This window comes from Oncorhynchus tshawytscha, linkage group LG08 (assembly GCF_018296145.1).
Source record: "Oncorhynchus tshawytscha isolate Ot180627B linkage group LG08, Otsh_v2.0, whole genome shotgun sequence".
NCBI classification, from domain to species: domain Eukaryota; kingdom Metazoa; phylum Chordata; class Actinopteri; order Salmoniformes; family Salmonidae; genus Oncorhynchus; species Oncorhynchus tshawytscha.
The window spans coordinates 1,027,272-1,048,222 of record NC_056436.1 but is presented as its reverse complement, the minus strand read 5'-3'; the positions used below and the strand labels follow the sequence as shown (position 1 = coordinate 1,048,222).

Genomic DNA, 20,951 nt, shown 5'->3' with positions numbered 1-20,951 from the left:
TAAAAAGGAGAATTAAAAACAACAATCCTCCCAGCCAGACTGATTCTGTCAGGACGTTTCTACAAAAGTGCCTTTTGAACAGTGTTGCTACCACAACGGTCTCTCCTGTCCACACGGTGTGTTTGACCTACAGTTGCCAGGTAGACCTACTATCAAGTCAAACTGCTTACATAGCCGGTCCAGTAGGATTATACAGCCTAGCCCACACCTTAGAATGTGGACTTGAGGTGTAATGAATCAGCTTTATGCAACATCCTTGTGCGTACATTTAGGCTTATCTAGATTCACTGGTTTCATGCACCAACAAATCTTTTTGGGAGAGAGCGATGGTCCTCTTAATTAGAATGTGGATTTGTGAGGCCTCCCAAGTGGCGCAGCGGTCTAAGGCCCTGCATCTCAGTGCTAGAGGCGTCACTACAGAACCGGGTTCGATCCCAACTGTCACAACCGGCCGTGATCGGGAGTCCCATAGGACGGTGCACAATTGGCCCAGCGTCATCCGGGTTAGGGGAGGGTTTGGCCCAGCGTCGTCCGGGGTTTGGCCCAGCGTCGTCCGGGTTTGGGGAGGGTTTGGCCCAGCGTCGTCCGGGTTAGGGGAGGGTTTGGCCCAGCGTCGTCCAGTTTAGGGAGGGTTTGGCCCAGCGTCGCAGCGTCGTCCGGGTTAGGGGAGGGTTTGGCCCAGCGTCGTCTGGGGTTTGGCCCAGCGTTGTCCGGGTTTGGCCCAGCGTCGTCCGGGTTTGGGGAGGGTTTGGCCCAGCGTCGTCCGGGTTTGGGGAGGGTTTGGCCCAGCGTCGTCCGGGGATTGGACAGGGGGGCTCATCATGCTCTGGCGACTCCATGTGGCGGGCCGGGCGTTGAACTTTGTTTCCTCCGACATCATTGTTGTGGCTGGGTTAAGTGGGTAGGTGTTAAGAAGCGCGGTTTGGCGGGTCATGTTTCGACCTTTTCCTCCCCAGCCCGTTGGGGAGTAGCAGAGAAGAGAGACGGTCGAAATTGGGGAGAAAAGGGGGTAAAATACAGTAGGTTCAGTCCACTCAGCGTCTACAGTGGGTTCAGTCCACTCAGCGTCTACAGTGGGTTCAGTCCACTCAGTCCACAGTAGGGTTCAGTCCACAGTGGGTTCAGTCCACAGTGGGTTCAGCGTCTACAGTGGGTTCAGTCCACTCAGCGTCCACAGTGGGTTCAGTCCACTCAGCGTCCACAGTGGGTTCAGTCCACTCAGCGTCTACAGTAGGGTTCAGTCCACTCAGCGTCTACACAGTGGGTTCAAGTCCACTCAGCGTCCACAGTAGGGTTAGTCCACTCAGCGTCCACAGTGGGTTTTAGTCCACAGTAGGTTTAGTCCACTCAGCGTCCACTCAGCGTGGGTTCAGTCCACTCAGCGTCCACAGTGGGTTCAGTCCACTCAGCGTCCACAGTGGGTTCAGTCCACTCAGCGTCCACAGTAGGTTCAGTCCACTCAGCTTCTACAGTGGGTTCAGTCCACTCAGCATCTACAGTAGGGTTAGTCCACTCAGCATCTACAGTAGGGTTAGTCCACTCAGCGTCTACAGTAGGTTTAGTCCACAGTAGGTTTAGTCCACTCAGCATCTACAGTAGGTTCAGTCCACTCAGCATCTACAGTAGGGTTAGTCCACTCAGCATCTACAGTAGGGTTAGTCCACTCAGCGTCTACAGTAGGGTTAGTCCACTCAGCAGCATCTACAGTAGGGTTAGTCCACTCAGCGTCTACAGTAGGGTTAGTCCACTCAGCGTCTACAGTAGGGTTAGTCCACTCAGCGTCTACAGTAGGGTTAGTCCACTCAGCGTCTACAGTAGGTTCAGTCCACTCAGCGTCTACAGTAGGTTCAGTCCACTCAGCGTCTACAGTAGGGTTAGTCCACTCAGCGTCTACAGTAGGGTTAGTCCACTCAGCGTCTACAGTAGGGTTAGTCCACTCAGCGTCTACAGTAGTGTTAGTCCACTCAGCGTCTACAGTAGGTTTAGTCCACAGTAGGTTTAGTCCACTCAGCGTCTACAGTGGGTTCAGTCCACTCAGCGTCTACAGTAGGGTTAGTCCACTCAGCGTCTACAGTAGGGTTAGTCCACTCAGCGTCTACAGTGGGTTCAGTCCACCACTACAGTGGGTTCAGTCCACTCAGCGTCCAGTGGGTTCAGTCCACTCAGCGTCCACAGTGGGTTCAGTCCACTCAGCGTCCACGGTGGGTTCAGTCCACTCAGCGTCCACGGTGGGTTCAGTCCACTCAGCGTCCACGGTGGGTTCAGTCCACTCAGCGTCCACGGTGGGTTCAGTCCACTCAGCGTCCACGGTGGGTTCAGTCCACTCAGCGTCTACGGTAGGTTCAGTCCACTCAGCGTCCACGGTGGGTTCAGTCCACTCAGCGTCCACGGTGGGTTCAGTCCACTCAGCGTCCACAGTGGGTTCAGTCCACTCAGCGTCCACAGTGGGTTCAGTCCACTCAGCGTCCACAGTGGGTTTAGTCCACAGTAGGTTTAGTCCACTCAGCGTCTACAGTGGGTTCAGTCCACTCAGCGTCTACAGTGGGTTCAGTCCACAGTCTGGGTTCAGTCCACTCGGAGTCTACAAGGGGTTCAGTCCACTCGGAGTCTACAAGGGGTTCAGTCCACTCAGCGTCTACAGTGGGTTCAGTCCACTCAGCGTCTACAGTGGGTTCAGTCCACTCAGCGTCTGCAGTAGGGTTAGTCCACAGTAGGTTTAGTCCACTCAGCGTCTACAGTAGGTTTAGTCCACTCAGCGTCTACAGTAGGGTTAGTCCACTCAGCGTCTACAGTAGGGTTAGTCCACAGTAGGTTTAGTCCACTCAGCGTCTACAGTAGGTTTAGTCCACTCAGCGTCTACAGTAGGGTTAGTCCACTCAGCGTCTACAGTAGGGTTAGTCCACTCAGCGTCTACAGTAGGGTTAGTCCACAGTAAGTTTAGTCCACTCAGCGTCCACAGTGGATTCAGTCCACTCAGTGTCTACAGTGGGTTAGTCCACTCAGCATCTACAGTAGTTTTAGTCCACTCGGCGTCGACAGTAGGTTTAGTCCACTCGGCGTCTACAGTAGGTTTAGTCCACTCGGCATCTACAGTTGGTTCAGTCCACTCGGCGTCTACAGTAGGTTCAGTCCACTCAGCGTCTACAGTGGGTTCAGTCCACTCAATTAAATACAGTTGGGAAAGTTGGGAAAGAGGTAGTTGTTTGGGCTAAATTATAGGTGGGCTATGTACAGGTGCAGTAATCTGTGAGCTGCTCTGACAGTTGGTGCTTAAAGCTAGTGAGGGAGATAAGTGTTTCCAGTTTCAGAGATTTTTGTAGTTCGTTCCAGTCATTGGCAGCAGAGAACTGGAAGGAGAGGCGGCAGTAGCGTCTACAGTGGGTTCAGTCCACTCAGCGTCTACAGTATGGTGTGTAGCTTGTTGTTTACTCAGAGGGACTATTTATATTTATTAAGAGGGAGATGGGTAAAGTGTTTCAAGGGATTTTAGATCCAGTTGTTTATGGAACACCAAGACTTGTTTGTTTTAAAAGTGATTATCCATTGTGGAGAAGAAAGGTGCATCACAGAAAGCTGCCCCAGTGGAAACAGCTTAGCCCACAAAGTGGTTCCTACTATTTGGAAACATTAAAACTATTTAAACTATTTAGCCCTGTGGCATAAACAAGGACTGAAGCAATGATGTCACAGACATTATGTAGGCCTTGGTAGGCTATGGATAGACCTGACGGTGAGCAGACGGACAGACCTGACGGTGAGCAGACGGACAGACCTGACGGTGAGCAGACGGACAGACCGACAGACCTGACGGTGAGCAGACGGACAGACCGAGCAGACCTGACGGTGAGCAGACGGACAGACCTGACGGTGAGCAGGCGGACAGACCTGATGGTGAGCAGGCGGACAGACCGGACGGTGAGCACGCGGACAGACCTGACGGTGAACAGACGGACAGACCTGACGGTGAGAGGCGGCAGACGGTGAGCAGGCGGACAGACCTGATGGTGAGCAGGCGGACAGACCTGACGGTGAGCAGGCGGACAGACCTGACGGTGAACAGACGGACAGACCTGACGGTGAGCAGACGGACAGACCTGACGGTGAGCACACGGACAGACCTGACGGTGAGCACACGGACAGACGTGACGGTGAGCAGGCGGACAGACCTGAGGGTGTATAGCCTATCAACTGTGTTCTTTAGGGTGTATAGCCTATCAACTGTGTTCTTTAGGGTGTATAGCCTATCAACTGTGTTCTTTAGGGTGTATAGCCTATCAACTGTGTTCTTTAGGGTGAAAAGCCAATCAACTGTGTTCTTTAGGGTGAAAAGCCAATCAACTGTGTCCTTTAGGGTGTATAGCCTATCTACTGTGTCACTTAGGGTGTATAGCCTATCTACTGTGTCATTTAGGGTGTATAGCCAATCAACTGTGTTCTTTAGGATGTATAGCCTATCAACTGTGTTCTTTAGGGTGTATAGCCTATCAACTGTGTTCTTTAGGGTGTATAGCCTATCAACTGTGTTCTTTAGGGTGTATAGCCTATCAACTGTGTTCTTTAGGGTGTATAGCCTATCAACTGTGTTCTTTAGGGTGTATAGCCTATCAACTGTGTTCTTTAGGGTGTATAGCCTATCAACTGTGTTCTTTAGGGTGTATAGCCTATCAACTGTGTTCTTTAGGGTGTATAGCCTATCAACTGTGTTCTTTAGGGTGTATAGCCTAGGGTCAACTGTGTTCTTTAGGGTGTATAGCCTATCAACTGTGTTCTTTAAGGTGTATAGCCTATCAACTGTGTTCTTTAGGGTGTATAGCCTATCAACTGTGTTCTTTAAGGTGTATAGCCTATCAACTGTGTTCTTTAGGGTATATAGCCTATCAACTGTGTTCTTTAGGGTGTATAGCCTATCAACTGTGTTCTTTAGGGTGTATAGCCTATCAACTGTGTTCTTTAGGTGTATAGCCTATCAACTGTGTTCTTTAGGGTGTATAGCCTATCAACTGTGTTCTTTAGGGTATATAGCCTATCAACTGTGTTCTTTAGGGTGTATAGCCTATCAACTGTGTTCTTTAGGGTGTATAGCCTATCAACTGTGTTCTTTAGGATGCATAGCCTATCAAATGTGTTCTTTAGGGTGTAAAGCCTATCAACTGTGTTCTTTAGGGTGTATAGCCTATCAACTGTGTTCTTTAGGATGCACACAGATTTGTAGATGTCATCACAGGTGCAGTGAAATGCTTGTGTTTCCAACAGTGATAATAATACCTAGAAAACAATACAAAACAATAGGCACATAATTAAAATAGAATGTCAGAGTCCAGATTAGACACTGAGTGCACAAAACATTAGGAACACCTTCCTAATATTGAGGTTAAACCCCCTTTTGCCCTCAGAACAGCCTCAATTCATTGGGTCATGGACTCTACAAGGTGTCGAAAGCGTTCCACAGGGAAGCTGGCCCATGTTGACTCCAATGCTTCCCGCAGTTTTGTCAAGTTGGCTGGATGTCCTTTGGGTGTGGACCATTCTTGATACACACAGGAAACTGTTGAGTGTAAAAAACCCAGCAGTGTTGCAGTTATTCACACACTCAAACCGGTGTTTCTGGCACCTACTACCATACCCCGTTCAAAGGCACTTAAATATTGTGTCTTGCCCATTCACCCTCTGAATGGCACACATACACAATCCATGTCTCATTTGTCTCAAGGCTTAAAAGACCTTCTTTAACCTGTCTGCTCCCCTTCATCTTTAACCTGTCTCCTCCCCTTTCATCTTTAACCTGTCTGCTCCCCTTTCATCTTTAACCTGTCTGCTCCCCTTTCATCTTTAACCTGTCTGCTCCCCTTTCATCTTTAACCTGTCTCCTCCCCTTTCATCTTTAACCTGTCTCCTCCCCTTTCATCTTTAACCTGTCTCCTCCCCTTTCATCTTTAACCTGTCTCCTCCCCTTTCATCTTTAACCTGTCTTGATTTCATCTTTAACCTGTGACCTCAATTTCATCTTTAACCTGTCTGATTCACCTTTCATCTTTAACCAGTCTGTTCCTTTCATCTTTAACCTGTCTCCTGATATTCATCTTTAACCTGTCACACATACATTTCATCTTTAACCTGTCTATATACATACATACATCTTTAACATGTCTCCACACCCTTCATCTTTAACCTGTCTCCTCCCCTTTCATCTTTAACCTGTCTGCACACACCTTCATCTTTAACCTGTCTACACACACACCTTCATCTTTAACCTGTCTGACTCCCCTTCATCTTTAACCTGTCACACACACCTTTCATCTTTAACCATGTCTACCACCCTTTCACATACATTTAACCTGTCTCCTCCCCTTTCATCTTTAACCTGTCTCCTCCCCTTTCATCTACACACACATGATTGATGTGGATTTAACAAGTGACCTCAATATGGGATCAAAGCTTTCACCTGGATTCACCTGGTCAGTCTATGTCATGGAAAGAGCAGCTGTTCCTTATGCATACACACACATATACATAGTGTATGATATATACACACATATATACACACACATACATACATACATACATATATATATATAGACGGACAGACACGGTCACACACACACACACATATACATACATACATACATACATACACACACATATATATATTTAGACGGACAGACCTGACGGTCTGTACACACACACACACACATATATATATAGATGGACAGACCTACGGTCTGTACACACACACACATACATACATACACACACACACACATTTACACACAGACACATACATACATACACACACACACACACACACACACATACATATTTAGATACATACATACATACATACATACATACATACATACATACATACATACATACATACATACATACATACACACACACACATATATATATGCCAAGAGTGTTCTGATTGGCTCAAACAAATTAAGAAGGAAAGAAATTCCACATATTAACTTTTAACAAGGCACACCTGTTAATTGAAATCCATTCCAGGTGACTACCTCATGAAGCTGGTTTAGAGAATACCAAGAGTGTGCAAAAGCTGTCATCAAGGCTACTTTGAAGAATCTCAAATATAAAACATATTTTGATTTGTTTAACACTTTTTTTGGATACTACATGATTCCATGTGTCATTTCATAGTTTTGAAGTCTTCACTATTATTCTACAAATGTAGAAAACAGTCCAAATAAAGAACTGTGGAATGAGGAGGTAGGAGGAGGTGGGAGGAGGAGGTACCTTTTGATCAGTACTGTACTTCCCAAAAACATCTAAATAAAAATGTACAATTATCTATGTATTGTTTTTGACCAAATCCTCCTGCCATGTCCACTACACAATATATATTGTTATTGACCTAGTGGACATGTACATACATATTTAGATGTTTTTTGGTAGTAAATACCGGACGTAAGGGCAGTAAATGATTTATTGCCCAGCGAAACTCCATATTTAGTTGGTAATCTAACAACGGTATTTTGACATAAAACTTTGACAGCTCTGCAAGTGTTCTTTTATTTATTTCTCTAGGCAAGTCAGTTAAGAACAAATTCTTAATTCACAATGATGACATACCGCGGCCAAACCCTCCCCTAATATGTACGAGGCTGGGCCAATTGTGCGCCGCCCTAATGGGACAATGTATTGCAGCTAACTGTGTATAGACGAGATCTCATGATATCCTCTCCTCTGCCCAGATACTGGTTCAAGCTATACATTAACTAAAGAACAGTCCATTCTGTAAAGTGACTGTCGCTTCCCACTGGGCAGATGTCAGTTCAATGTCTAGTTTGGATTTACATTTGGGTTGTGTTGTCAACTAACGTGCATTCAACAAAACATTTCACTGTGTCATTGGATTAAGGTTAAAAGTTGGGTGAAAACTCCCGAGTGGCGCAGTGGTCTAAGGCACTGCATTGCAGTGCTTGAGGAATCACTACAGACCCGGGTTCGATCCCAGGCTGTGTCACATGATTGGCCCAGCGTCGTTTCAGGTTAAGGGAGGGTTTGGCCGGCCAGGATTTCCTTGACCCATCGCACCCTAGCGACACGTGGCGGCCGGGCGCCGGCTAGCTGACTTCAGTCACCAGCTGGAAGGTGTTTCCTCCGACACATTGGTGTGGCTGGCTTCCGGGTTAAGCGAGCAGTGTGTCAAGAAGCAGTGCGGCTTGGCAGGGTCGTGTTTCAGAGGAGGCATGGCTCTCGACCTTCGCCTCTCCCGAGTCCGTACGGGAGTTGCAGCGATGGGACAAGACTGTAACTACCAATTGGAAACCACAACATTGGGGAGAAAAAGGGGTAAACAATGTTTTGGGGTGAAAACAATAGAAAATGCCCTTTTTGTAAATCCAATTAGTTTTCCACGTTGATTCAAAGTCCTCACATAGATTTGGAGGGGTTGAAATTACGTGGAAACAATGTGATTCAACCAGTTGTTGCCCAGTGGTTTGTCCGGGTGCCAGCCAGATGCACTTTAATGATGGAAGAGGTTTGGAGAATAACAGAGCGTGTGACACTTTGGGTTTGATGACAGCTCTCGCTCTGTTGCTGCACTCAGCAGAATCAGCAGATGCAAAGCAACAAATCACTTCATTTTCAAATACATTTGCCACATAAACGTTATGAGTGATCACTATTAAGAGAACAATGTACCAAAGATTACTGAGAACGAGTTCGTAGCTATTACATCCAACAGAAAGAAAGAAAAACCAACTTGGGAGTAAAGAACTGTTTAGTTACATTGTTTGCGCACCAATTGTCTCCCCCTCCTCTCAAACTGGGAGCAGGCGACCATTGCAACAGAACAAGACAATAACTGCCTGAGTTGATGAACCACCTCGTTGGGAAATCATTGTGGTTTGAACAGTTTGCCAGTTGCAGTGGTCTCACCACAAACCGCTATAAGTTGTTAAGTACTAAACATGGTTCTCACCGTTTCGGTCTGATGTTTCCGTCACTTTCTCCGTACGACTCCTCTCCGTTCCCGGTCGCCCCGCTCTCATCATCATGATCCTCCACGGTCACGTCTCCGATAACACCCGGAAGAGGACCGCCGATACTTTCCAAGCCCCGTTCCACCAACACCCCTTCGTTTCCATCTTCCCCGGCTCTGTGTGACCCCAGAGCGGCTGCGGTTTGAGGCTCTCTCCCGGAGGTAAAGCTTAGAGTTGGAGACGTCCCAGTCAGAGCCCTCAAAAACAACATGAGCACTAGGGATATGCTCACGTTCCCAAAGTGAAACTCCCTTTCCATTTGTAACAATGGCACATCAGTACATAGACTATTTACATGCCAAGCCCAGAGTAAAAGTAAAAATTAAAAAATAGCAGAGTAGGTTTTGAACAAGTAAATGTAGATAAGAGTTGTTCTTTCTTCGAAGTCATTTCCTTCGCTAGGTAAACAAACCACCGTTAAGGCACCATACTGTTATTCCCTTATACCTGACACAAGACTGGCCTTAGTAACGCTGCTCCCTCCCCGTCTCCACACAGCAATAGGACAGACAAGTAGCAACTAAACAGAAAATGACAAGCATAGAAAGCCGATTGCACACCTGCACCATCAATCTGCACAAGTCGTGTACTAAGCAGAACCCGATTGCACGAAACCTTTGTCGCTCAAAAAACATTTCCGTGGTCCGGACCGGCCCCCCCCAAACACTGAACCTGATTGGACAAGCGCCTATCCGTCAAAAATCAAGGTAGAGTCTACGCATGCGCCGTCACGGCCACCACAAGGGAAAGCACCGGGTGACGTCAGGAGGTTTCTAGTGGCGCGTCCTCTGGTTAAAACATCATTGGTTAAAATAGTAATCGCTGGACCAATATAAATGCTCTGTGAAGTCAGGAGAAAGATATTGGTTGGTTTACACGACCGCGAAAGATAGTGAGGTCCCCAAGTGGATATGTCCAGCTGTCAATCACCGTCGTTGCTACGGTGGCATTTAAATAGGCGGATTAGAAGGCAGCGAACGAGCAGTGAAACTGGGACGAGATGGAAAGATCAACGTGGCCGGACTGTAAACGCTACGTTTCCTCTTCCGGTTTTATCACGAGTTACTGCAGCCACCGCAGTCTTCTGAACTCAACAAAATGATCAGAGAGGAAGAGGCGAAAATAAACCCACTATGTTAGGATTTTTTTTGTATGGCAGGTTTCCATTGACCCATATGTATTCGACAAAAACAATGTCGCTAAATAAACATTGCGACATGTGTAATGGAAACGGCAGATAGGAGACCTGTATGTGTATCCATTTGACAGGAGTGGATTTTTATTTTGTCAAACTTTGAGACAAATGACAAACGGTGTTTTTCTAATAAATTATGATTGCCGAAAATGTTTGAAAGTACAGTATGAAGGTTATCACGTAACTAGAAACTCCACTCCACATCTAATTCTAAATGCCTACCGCAAAATTCATTTTTACAACTATAAAAATCATCTTTATTTGATGGACAAGGATTGTCCTGACTTTCAAGAACGCCTGAATTGCTTCGCCTTCCTTTTCTAGTTGGCTGGCAAGTTTCACCACCCAATTATATCAGATCTACTGGAGTGTAAATTACACCATGACAGGGACCGTGGCGATGCTTCGGCACATGAGAATGATTAGAATATGGTCAATATTAGTCAAGTATTGTATTGTATCCATGCTGTCTTTCACCGGCTACCGGAGACATGAAACCGGTAGGTGGGAAGGCATGCAGGCTGTCACGCATGTATTTTTACGCAATTTTCCTAAATAGGTAATGAAAACACTTCAACCACTAACTTCACTTTCTTCACACTTGGTTTTCCGTTTTGGGTGTATGTCATTACGTCCAGCTATTTTTTATTGATTCAAGATTGTTCAATGGAGACGCACCCTAGCGGGCAATTGTCCGCGTCTATTTTCAATGCAAACTTTATAAATCTCGACACACAAAAATCACTGGACACCTTTAATGGAAACGTAGCTATTGAGTGTCGAATTCGGTCAACAAAAACTTGAATTGCTATTTTGCTACGTGACGCTTTTCAAATCAAATCTCATTTGTAATTGTCACATTCGTCGAATACAACAGGTGTCGAGTTTACCGTGTAATGCTTACTAACAGGCCCTTAACCAACAATACAGTCAAAGAAATAGAGTTAAGAACAGATTTACTAAATAAACTAAATTTTAAAAAATGCAATAACAATAACGAGGCTATATACAGGTTAGTCGAGGTAATATGTAGGTAGGGCTAAAGTGACACTGCATAGATAAACAGAGTAGCAGCAGTGTAAAAACAAAGGGGAGGAGCGTCATTTGATTAATTGTTCAGCAGTTTTATGGCTTGGGGGTAGAAGCTGTTAAACTTCTGGATTGGCGCAGTGGTCTAAAACACTGCAGTACCTGGTTCAAATCCAGGCTGCATCACATCCAGCTGTGATTGGGTGGCGCACAATTGGCCCAGTGTCGTCTGGGTTTGGCCTGGGTAGGCCATCATTGTAAATAGAATTTGTTCTTAATTGACTTGCCTAGTTAAATAAAGGTACAACTTATTTTTTATTATTATTAAGGAGCCTTTTGGTCCTAGACTTGGTGCTCCGGTACCGCTTGCCGTGCGGTAGCAGAGAGAACAGTCTACAACTAGGGTGACTGGAGTCTTTGACATTTTTGGGGGGCCCTCTGACACCGCCTGGTATATAGGTCCTGGATGGCAGGAAGCTCCCTGTCAGGCGTCACCTGTCCCTATCTGAGATACCTACTGCAGCCCTCATCCTCCACATACAACACCCGTTCTGCCAGTCACATTCTGTTAAAGGTCCCCAAAGCAAACACATCCCTGTGTCGCTCGTCTTTTCAGTTCGCTGCAGCTAGCGACTGGAACGAGCTGCAACAAACACTCAAACTGGACAATTTTATCTCAATCTCTTCATTCAAAGACTCAATCATGGACACTTACTGACAGTTGTATCTGCTTCACGTGATGTATTGTTGTCTCTACCTTCTTGCCCTTTGTGCTGTTGTCTGTGCCCAATAATGTTTGTATCATGTTTTGTGTTGCTACCATGTTGTGCTGTTGCCATGTTGTGTTTCATCCATGTTGTTGCCATGTTGTGTTGCTACCATGTTGTTGTCATGTTGTGTTGCTACCATGTTGTTGTCTTAGGTCTCTCTTGTCGTGATGTGTGTTTTGTCCTATATCAAAATGTATAATTTTTAATCCCAGCCCTGTCCCCGCAGGAGGACTTTTGGTAGGCCGTCGTTGTAAATAAGAATTTTTTCTTATCTGACTTGCCAAGTTAAATAAAGGTTCAATTTGAACATTTAAAATTAAAAAAGCTTGGCCCCAGTGATGTAGTGGACTGTACGCACTACCCCATGTAGCGCCTTACGATCGGATGCTGAGCAGTTGCCATACCAGGCGGTGATGCAGCCAGTCAAGTCAAGGATTCCAGTCAATATGCTCTCAATGGTGCAGCTGTATAACCTTTTGAAGATATGAGGGCCCATGACAAATCTGTTCAGTCTCCTGAGGGGGAAGAGGCATTGTCGTGTCATCTTCACAACTGTCTTGGTGTGTTTGGACCATGTTAGTTTGTTGGTGATGTGAACACCAAGGAACTTGAAACTCTCGACAAGTTCCACTGCAGCACCGTCGATGTGAATGGGGGCGTGTTCAGCCCTCCTTTTCCCTGTAGTCCACGATCAGCTCCTTTGTCTTGCTGACGTTGGGGGAAGAGGTTGTTGTCCTGGCACAACACTGTCCGGTCAATGACCTCCTCCCTATAGGTTGTCGGGATGATGAATTGGAGTGGGTCTAGGGCTTATGGGATGATGGTGTTGTTGAGCCTTTCAAAGCATTTCATGGCTGCAGATGTGAGTGGCAGTCATTTAGACAGGTTACCTTGGAGTTCTTTGGCACAGGGTCAGGTTGAGATGCCTGCATGTGTGTATTTCCATTGTTAGGGCGGGTCCCATGTCTGTCTTGTCAACATCATCTTTGAGGTGATCCAATTTATCCAGGAAAGACAAACAAACAAATGACAACCTCATACAGATGGTTAATACCGTGGCAATCTAACAAACAGATGACAACCTCATACAGATGATTAATACAGATGGTTAATACAGTGGCAATCTAACAAACAGATGACAACCTCATACAGATGATTAATACAGATGGTTAATACAGTGGCAATCTAACAAACAGATGACAACCTCATACAGATGGTTAATACAGTGGCAATCTAACAAACAGATGACAACCTCATACAGATGGTTAATACAGATGGTTCATACAGTGGCAATCTAACAAACAGATGACAACCTCATACAGATGATTAATACAGATGGTTAATACAGTGGCAATCTAACAAACAGATGACAACCTCATACAGATGGTTAATACAGTGGCAATCTAACAAACAGATGACAACCTCATACAGATGGTTAATACAGATGGTTCATACAGTGGCAATCTAACAAACAGATGACAACCTGATACAGATAGTTCATACAGATGGTTAATACCGTGGCAATCTAACAAACAGATGACAACCTCATACAGATAGTTCATACAGATGGTTAATACAGTGGCAATCTAACAAACAGATGACAACCTCATACAGATGGTTAATACCGTGGCAATCTAACAAACAGATGACAACCTCATACAGATAGTTCATACAGATGGTTAATACAGTGGCAATCTAACAAACAGATGACAACCTCATACAGATGGTTAATACCGTGGCAATCTAACAAACAGATACATGCCCTGGGTCATAAACGTCATGCTCAAATGTTCTATAAATGTTAAATGACTAAATAAATCCTTTGCATTGTTGTTACAAAGTGTGAACATTCTACATTTCTAACAGACTTGTCACCCCCTTGTGGGGAAAATACATACAGTGGGGCAAAAAAGTATTTAGTCAGCCACCAATTGTGCAAGTTCTCCCACTTAAAAAGATGAGAGAGGCCTGTAATTTTCATCATAGGTACACTTCAACTATGACAGACAACATTAGAAAAAAAAAATCCAGAAAATCACATTGTAGGACTTTTAATAAATGTATTTGCAAATTATGGTGGAAAATAAGTATTTGGTCAATAACAAAAGTTTATCTCAATACTTTGTTATATACCCTTTGTTGGCAATGACAGAGGTCAAACGTTTTCTTTAAGTCTTCACAAGGTTTTCACACACTGTTGCTGGTATTTTGGCCCATTCCTCCATGCAGATCTCCTCTGGAGCAGTGATGTTTTGGGGCTGTTGCTGGGCAACACGGACTTTCAACTCCCTCCAAAGATTTTCTATGAGGTTGAGATCTGGAGACTGGCTAGACCACTCCAGGACCTTGAAATGCTTCTTGTGTTTGGGATCATTGTCATGCTGAAAGACCCAGCCACGTTTCATCTTCAATGCCCTTGCTGATGGAAGGAGGTTTTCACTCAAAATCTCACGATACATGGCCCCATTCATTCTTTCCTTTAAACGGATCAGTCGTCCTGGTCCCTTTGCAGAAAAACAGCCCCAAAGCATGATGTTTCCACCCCCATGCTTCACAGTAGGTATGGTGTTCTTTGGATGCAACTCAGCATTCTTTGTCCTCCAAACAATGACGAGTTGAGTTTTTACCAAAAAGTTATATTTTGGTTTCATCTGACCATATGACATTCTCCCAATCTTCTTCTGGATCATCCAAATGCTCTCTAGCAAACTTCAGACAGGCCTGGACATGTACTGGCTTAAGCAGGGGGACACGTCTGGCACTGCAGGATTTGAGTCCCTGGCGGCGTAGTGTGTTACTGATGGTAGGCTTTGTTACTTTGGTCCCAGCTCTCTGCAGGTCATTCACTAGGTCCCCCCGTGTGGTTCTGGGATTTTTGCTCACTGTTCTTGTAATCATTTTGACCCCACGGGGTGAGATCTTGCGTGGAGCCCCAGATCGAGGGAGATTATCAGTGGTCTTATATGTCTTCCATTTCCTAATAATTGCTCCCACAGTTGATTTCTTCAAACCAAGCTGCTTACCTATTGCAGATTCAGTCTTCCCAGCCTGGTGCAGGTCTACAATTTTGTTTCTGGTGTCCTTTGACAGCTCTTTGGTCTTGGCCATAGTGGAGTTTGGAGTGTGACTGTTTGAAGTTGTGGACAGGTGTCTTTTATACTGATAACAAGTGTTACGGCTTTCTTCCGTCGAAGGAGAGTCGGACCAAAATGCAGCGTGGTTAAATCGAGACATCTTTAATGACGATAAATACGAAACATACAAAAACAACAAACGGAAATGTGAAAACCTAATACAGCCTGTCTGATGACAACTAACACAGAGACAGGAACAATCACCCACAAAACACACAGTGAAACCCAGGCTACCTAAATATGGTTCCCAATCAGAGACAACGAGAATCACCTGACTCTGATTGAGAACCGCCTCAGGCAGCCATAGACTTTGCTAGACACCCCTACTCAGCCACAATCCCAATGCCTACTAAAACCCCAATACGAAAACACAAACACTCCTTCACAGTCTCTGCTTCGCTCACCTCTAACACCGGCTCTGGTTCTGGTCTCCTCCTTGGCTCCTCACTAAACAGGGAGAGTTGGCTCAGGTCTGACTCCTGACTCTGCCACTCTCTCCCTGAGCCCCCCAATAAATTTTTGGGGCTGACTCTCGGTCTTCCGTCCGCGCCGCCATGCTTGCTTCGCCAACTCCATTCTCCGATAACCTGCTTCGCACTGCTCCAGCGAATCCCAGGCGGGCTCCGGCACTTTCTCTGGGTCGACAGCCCACCTGTCTATTTCCTCCCAAGTAGTGTAGTCCCGATATTGTTGCTCCTGCTGCCGCTGTTGCTTCTCCTCATACCAGCGCCTCTCAGCTCTCGCCGCCTCCAGTTCTTCTTTGGGGCGGCGATATTCTCCAGGCTGATCCCAGGGTCCTTCTCCGAACAATTCGTCCTTCCATGTCCATTCCTCTCTTTGTTGCTTCTGCTGTCGCTGCCTGTCACCACGCTGCTTGGTCCTGGTGTGGTGGGTGATTCTGTTCACGGTGGTCTTCCGTTGAAGGAGAGTCGGACCAAAATACAGCGTGGTTAGTTCGATACATGTTAAATAACGATGAAAACGAACAATACAAAACAACAAATGGAAATGTGAAAACCTATACAGCCTGTCTGGTGAATACAAACACACTGAGACAGGAACAATCACCCACAAAACACACAGTGAAACCCAGGCTACCTAAATATGGTTCCCAATCAGAGACAACGAGAATCACCTGACTCTGATTGAGAACCGCCTCAGGCAGCCATAGACTATGCTAGACACCCCTACTCAGCCACAATCCCAATGCCTACTAAAACCCCAATACGAAAACGCAACACAATATAAACCCATGTCACACCCTGGCCTGACCAAATAAATATATAAACACAAAATACTAAGACCAGGGCGTGAAAACAAGTTCAAACAGGTGCCATTAATACAGGTAACGAGTGGAGGACAGAGGAGCCTCTTAAAGAAGTTGTTACAGGTCTATGAGAGCCAGAAATCTTGCTTGTTTGTAGGTGACCAAATACTTATTTTCCACCATAATTTGCAAATAAATTCATTAAAAATCCTACAATGTGATTTTCTGGATTTTTTTGTCTTATTTTGTCTGTCATAGTTGAAGTGTACCTTTGATGAAAATTACAGGCCTCTCTCATCTTTTTAAGTGGGAGAACTTGCACAATTGGTGGCTGACTAAATACTTTTTTGCCCCACTGTAACTCTGTTTTAAGACAAACAACAGATTTATTAACTCGCAATGTCTCATTTAATACTGGAGGAAAATATTCACAATATTTCAGTCAATTACATGAAGATACCTGGTAAAGATGAACAATCTCAAGTAAAATGTTATTTGTCACATGCGCCGAATACATCAGGTGAAACACTTACTTACAAGCCCTTAACCAACAATGCAGAGTTAAAAAGTAAGAACAATTTGTCTAAAAATAAAAAAGGAAATAGTACCACAATAAGGAGATTATATAATGAGTAGCGGTACCAAGTCAATATGCAGGGGTACGAGGTAGTCAATATGCAGGGGTACGAGGTAGTCGATATGCAGGGGTACGAGGTAGTCGATATGCAGGGGCAGAGGTGGTATATGCAGGCACGAGGTAGTCAATATGCAGGGGTACGAGGTAGTCAATATGCAGGGGTCGAGGTAGTCGATATGCAGGGGCACGAGGTAGTCGATAGGGGCACGAGGGGGTACGAGGTAGTCAATATGCAGGGGTACGAGGTAGTCAATATGCAGGGGTGCGAGGTAGTAGATATGCAGGGGTACGAGGTAGTCATATGATGCAGGGGTCACGAGGTAGTCGATATGCAGGGGTACGAGGAGTCAATATGCAGGGGTACGAGGTGCCAGTCAAATATGCTCACGAGGGATTATATACGAGGGGTACCGAGGTAGTCAATATGCAACGAGGTAGTCGATATGCAGGGGTATGAGGTAGTCGATATGCAGGGGCACGAGGTAGTCGATATGCAGGGGTCACGAGGTAGTCGATATGCAGGGGTACGAAGTATTCAATATGCAGGGGTACGAGGTAGTCAATATGCAGGGAGCCCACGAGGTAGTCAATATGCAGGGGTACAAGGTAGTCGAGGTAGTCAATATGCAGGTGTACAAGGTAGTCAATATGCAGGTGTACGAGGTAGTCAATATGCAGGGGTACGAGGTAGTCAATATGCAGGGGTACGAGGTAGTCGAGGTAGTCAATATGCAGGTGTACAAGGTAGTCAATATGCAGGTGTACGAGGTAGTCAATATGCAGGGGTACGAGGTAGTCGATAGAGTTAAAAAGTAAGAACAATTTGTCTAAAAATAAAAAAGGAAATAGTACCACAATAAGGAGATTATATAATGAGTAGCGGTACCAAGTCAATATGCAGGGGTACGAGGTTGTCAATATGCAGGGGTACGAGGTAGTCGATATTCAGGGGTACGAGGTAGTCGATATGCAGGGGTACGAGGTAGTCGATATGCAGGGGTACGAAGTATTCAATATGCAGGTCTCTTTGTAGTCAATATGCAGGGGAGGTAGTCAATATGCGAGGTAGTCAATATGCAGTGGTACGAGGTAGTCGAGGTAGTCAATATGCAGGGGTACGAGGTAGTCAATATGCAGGGGGGCACGAGGTAGTCGAGGTAGTCAATATGCAGGTGTACAAGGTAGTCAATATGCAGGTGTACGAGGTAGTCAATATGCAGGGGTACGAGGTAGTCAATATACAGGTAGTCAATATGCAGGTGAGTCAATATGCAGGTGTACAAGGTAGTCAATATGCAGGTGTACGAGGTAGTCAATATGCAGGGGTACGAGGTAGTCGATTGAGTTAAAAGTAAGAACAATTTGTCTAAAAATAAAAACAGGAAATAGTACCACAATAAGGAGATTATATAATGAAAGCGGTACCAAGTCAATATGCAGGGCGAGGTTGTCAATATGCAGGGGTACGAGGTAGTCGATATGCAGGGTCACAGGTAGTCGATATGCAGGGGTACGAGGTAGTAAATATGCATAAACACAGTATTCAATATGCAGGGGTGACGAGGTAGTCAATTCAAACGAGGTGCCAATATGCAGGTAACGAGGTAGTCAGAGGTAGCCAATATGCAGGGTTACAGGTAGTCAATATGCAGAGGAAATCGAGGTAGTCGAGGTGAGTCAATATGCCACAAGGTAGTCAAAATGCATACGAGGTAGTCAATATGCAGTGATTTTCTGGATTTTTATGCTTATTTTGTAGTCTGATATGCATAGTTGAAGTGTAGTCAATATGCATGAAAATTACAGGTAGTCGAGGTCTTTCAATATGCAGGGGTAGAGGAGTCAATATGCAGGGGTACGAGGTAGTCGAGGTGAGTCAATATGCAGGGTAAGGTCGAGGTTTTCAATATGCAAACAACAGAGGTAGTCAATATGCAATGTCTCAGGTACTGGAGGTAGTCAATATGCAATACGAGGTCAGTCAATATGCATGAAGATACCTGGTAAAGATGAGGTAGTCAATATGCAGTAAAATGTAGTCAATATGCAGGGAATACATCAGGTAGTCAATATGCAAGCCCTTAACGAGGTAATCAATATGCAAAAGTAAGAACAATTTGTCTAAAAATATGCAGGGAAATAGTAGTCAATAAGGAGATTATCATAATGCAGGGTACCAAGTCAATATGCAGGGGTACGAGGTAGTCAATATGCAGGTGTACGAGGTAGTCAATATGCAGGTGTACGAGGTAGTCAATATGCAGGGGTACGAGGTAGTCAATATGCAGGGTACGAGGTAGTCAATATGCAGGGGTAGAGGTAATCAATATGCAGGGGTACGAGGTAGTCAATATGCAGGGTACAAGGTAGTCAATATGCAGGGGTACGAGGTATTCAATATGCAGGGGTACGAGGTAGTCAATATGCAGGGGTACGAGGTAGTCAATATGCAGGGGGCAGGTAGTCGAGGTAGTCAATATGCAGGGGTATGAGGTGTACAAGGTAGTCAATATGCAGGTGTACGAGGTAGTCGATATGCAGGGGTATGAGGTAGTCAATATGCAGGGGTACGAGGTAGTCGAGGTAGTCAATATGCAGGTGTACAAGGTAGTCAATATGCAGGTGTACGAGGTAGTCAATATGCAGGGGTACGAGGTAGTCGATAGAGTTAAAAAGTAAGAACAATTTGTCTAAAAATAAAAAAGGAAATAGTACCACAATAAGGAGATTATATAATGAGTAGCGGTACCAAGTCAATATGCAGGGGTACGAGGTTGTCAATATGCAGGGGTACGAGGTAGTCGATATGCAGGGGTACGAGGTAGTCGATATGCAGGGGTACGAGGTAGTCGATATGCAGGGGTACAGAGAGCAGTATTCAATATGCAGGGGGTACGAGGTAGTCAATATGCAGGGGTACGAGGTAGTCAATATGCAGGGGTACGAGGTAGTCGAGGTAGCCAATATGCAGGGGTACGAGGTAGTCAATATGCAGGGGTACGAGGTAGTCGAGGTAGTCAATATGCAGGTGTACAAGGTAGTCAAAATGCAGGTGTACGAGGTAGTCAATATGCAGGGGGCACGAGGTAGTCAATATGCAGGGGGTACGAGGTAGTCGATATGCAGGGGCACGAGGTAGTCAATATGCAGGGAGTACGAGGTAGTCGAGGTAGTCAATATGCAGGGTACGAGGTAGTCAATATGCAGGGTACGAGGTAGTCGAGGTAGTCAATATGCAGGGGTACGAGGTAGTCGAGGTAGTCAATATGCAGGTGTACGAGGTAGTCAATATGCAGGGTACGAGGTAGTCGAGGTAGTCAATATGCAGGGGCACGAGGTAGTCAATATGCAGGGGTACGAGGTAGTCGAGGTAGTCAATATGCAGGGGTACGAGGTAGTCAATATGCAGGGGTACGAGGGTAGTCAATATGCAGGGGCACGAGGTAGTCAATATGCAGGGGTACAGGAGAAGTAGTCAATATGCAGGGGTACGAGGTAGTCAATATGCAGGGTACGAGGTAGTCAATATGCAGGGGTATGAAGTAGTCAATATGCAGGGGTATGAGGTAGTCAATATGCAGGTGTACGAGGTAGTCAATATGCAGGTGTACGAGGTAGTCAATATGCAGGGGTAGCGAGGTAGCCAATATGCAGGGGTACGAGGTAGTCAATATGCAGGGGTAGCGAGGTAATCAATATGAAGGGGTACGAGGTAGTCAATATGCAGGGGTACAAGGTAGTCAATATGCAGGGAGTACGAGGTAGTCAATATGCAGGGGGTACGAGGTAGTCAATATGCAGGGGGATACGAGGTAGTCAATATGCAGGGGTACGAGGTAGTCAATATGCAGGGGTATGAGGTAGTCGAGGTAGTCAATATGCAGGGGTACGAGGTAGCCGATATGCAGGGG

At 45.5% G+C, this 20,951-nt stretch overlaps 1 protein-coding gene across 1 annotated transcript in view; it reads right to left on the bottom strand.

Moving 5' to 3' along the window:
- Window positions 1-9,606, bottom strand: part of eif2ak3 (eukaryotic translation initiation factor 2-alpha kinase 3) — a 71,397-nt gene extending 61,791 nt beyond the window's left edge. The window contains exon 1 of the mRNA XM_042325049.1: window positions 8,948-9,606. Coding sequence (XP_042180983.1) covers window positions 8,948-9,267 — 320 coding nt within the window. The 5' untranslated portion in view covers window positions 9,268-9,606. The remainder of the gene's footprint in view (window positions 1-8,947) is intronic.
- Between the last annotated feature and the right edge of the window lie 11,345 nt (window positions 9,607-20,951).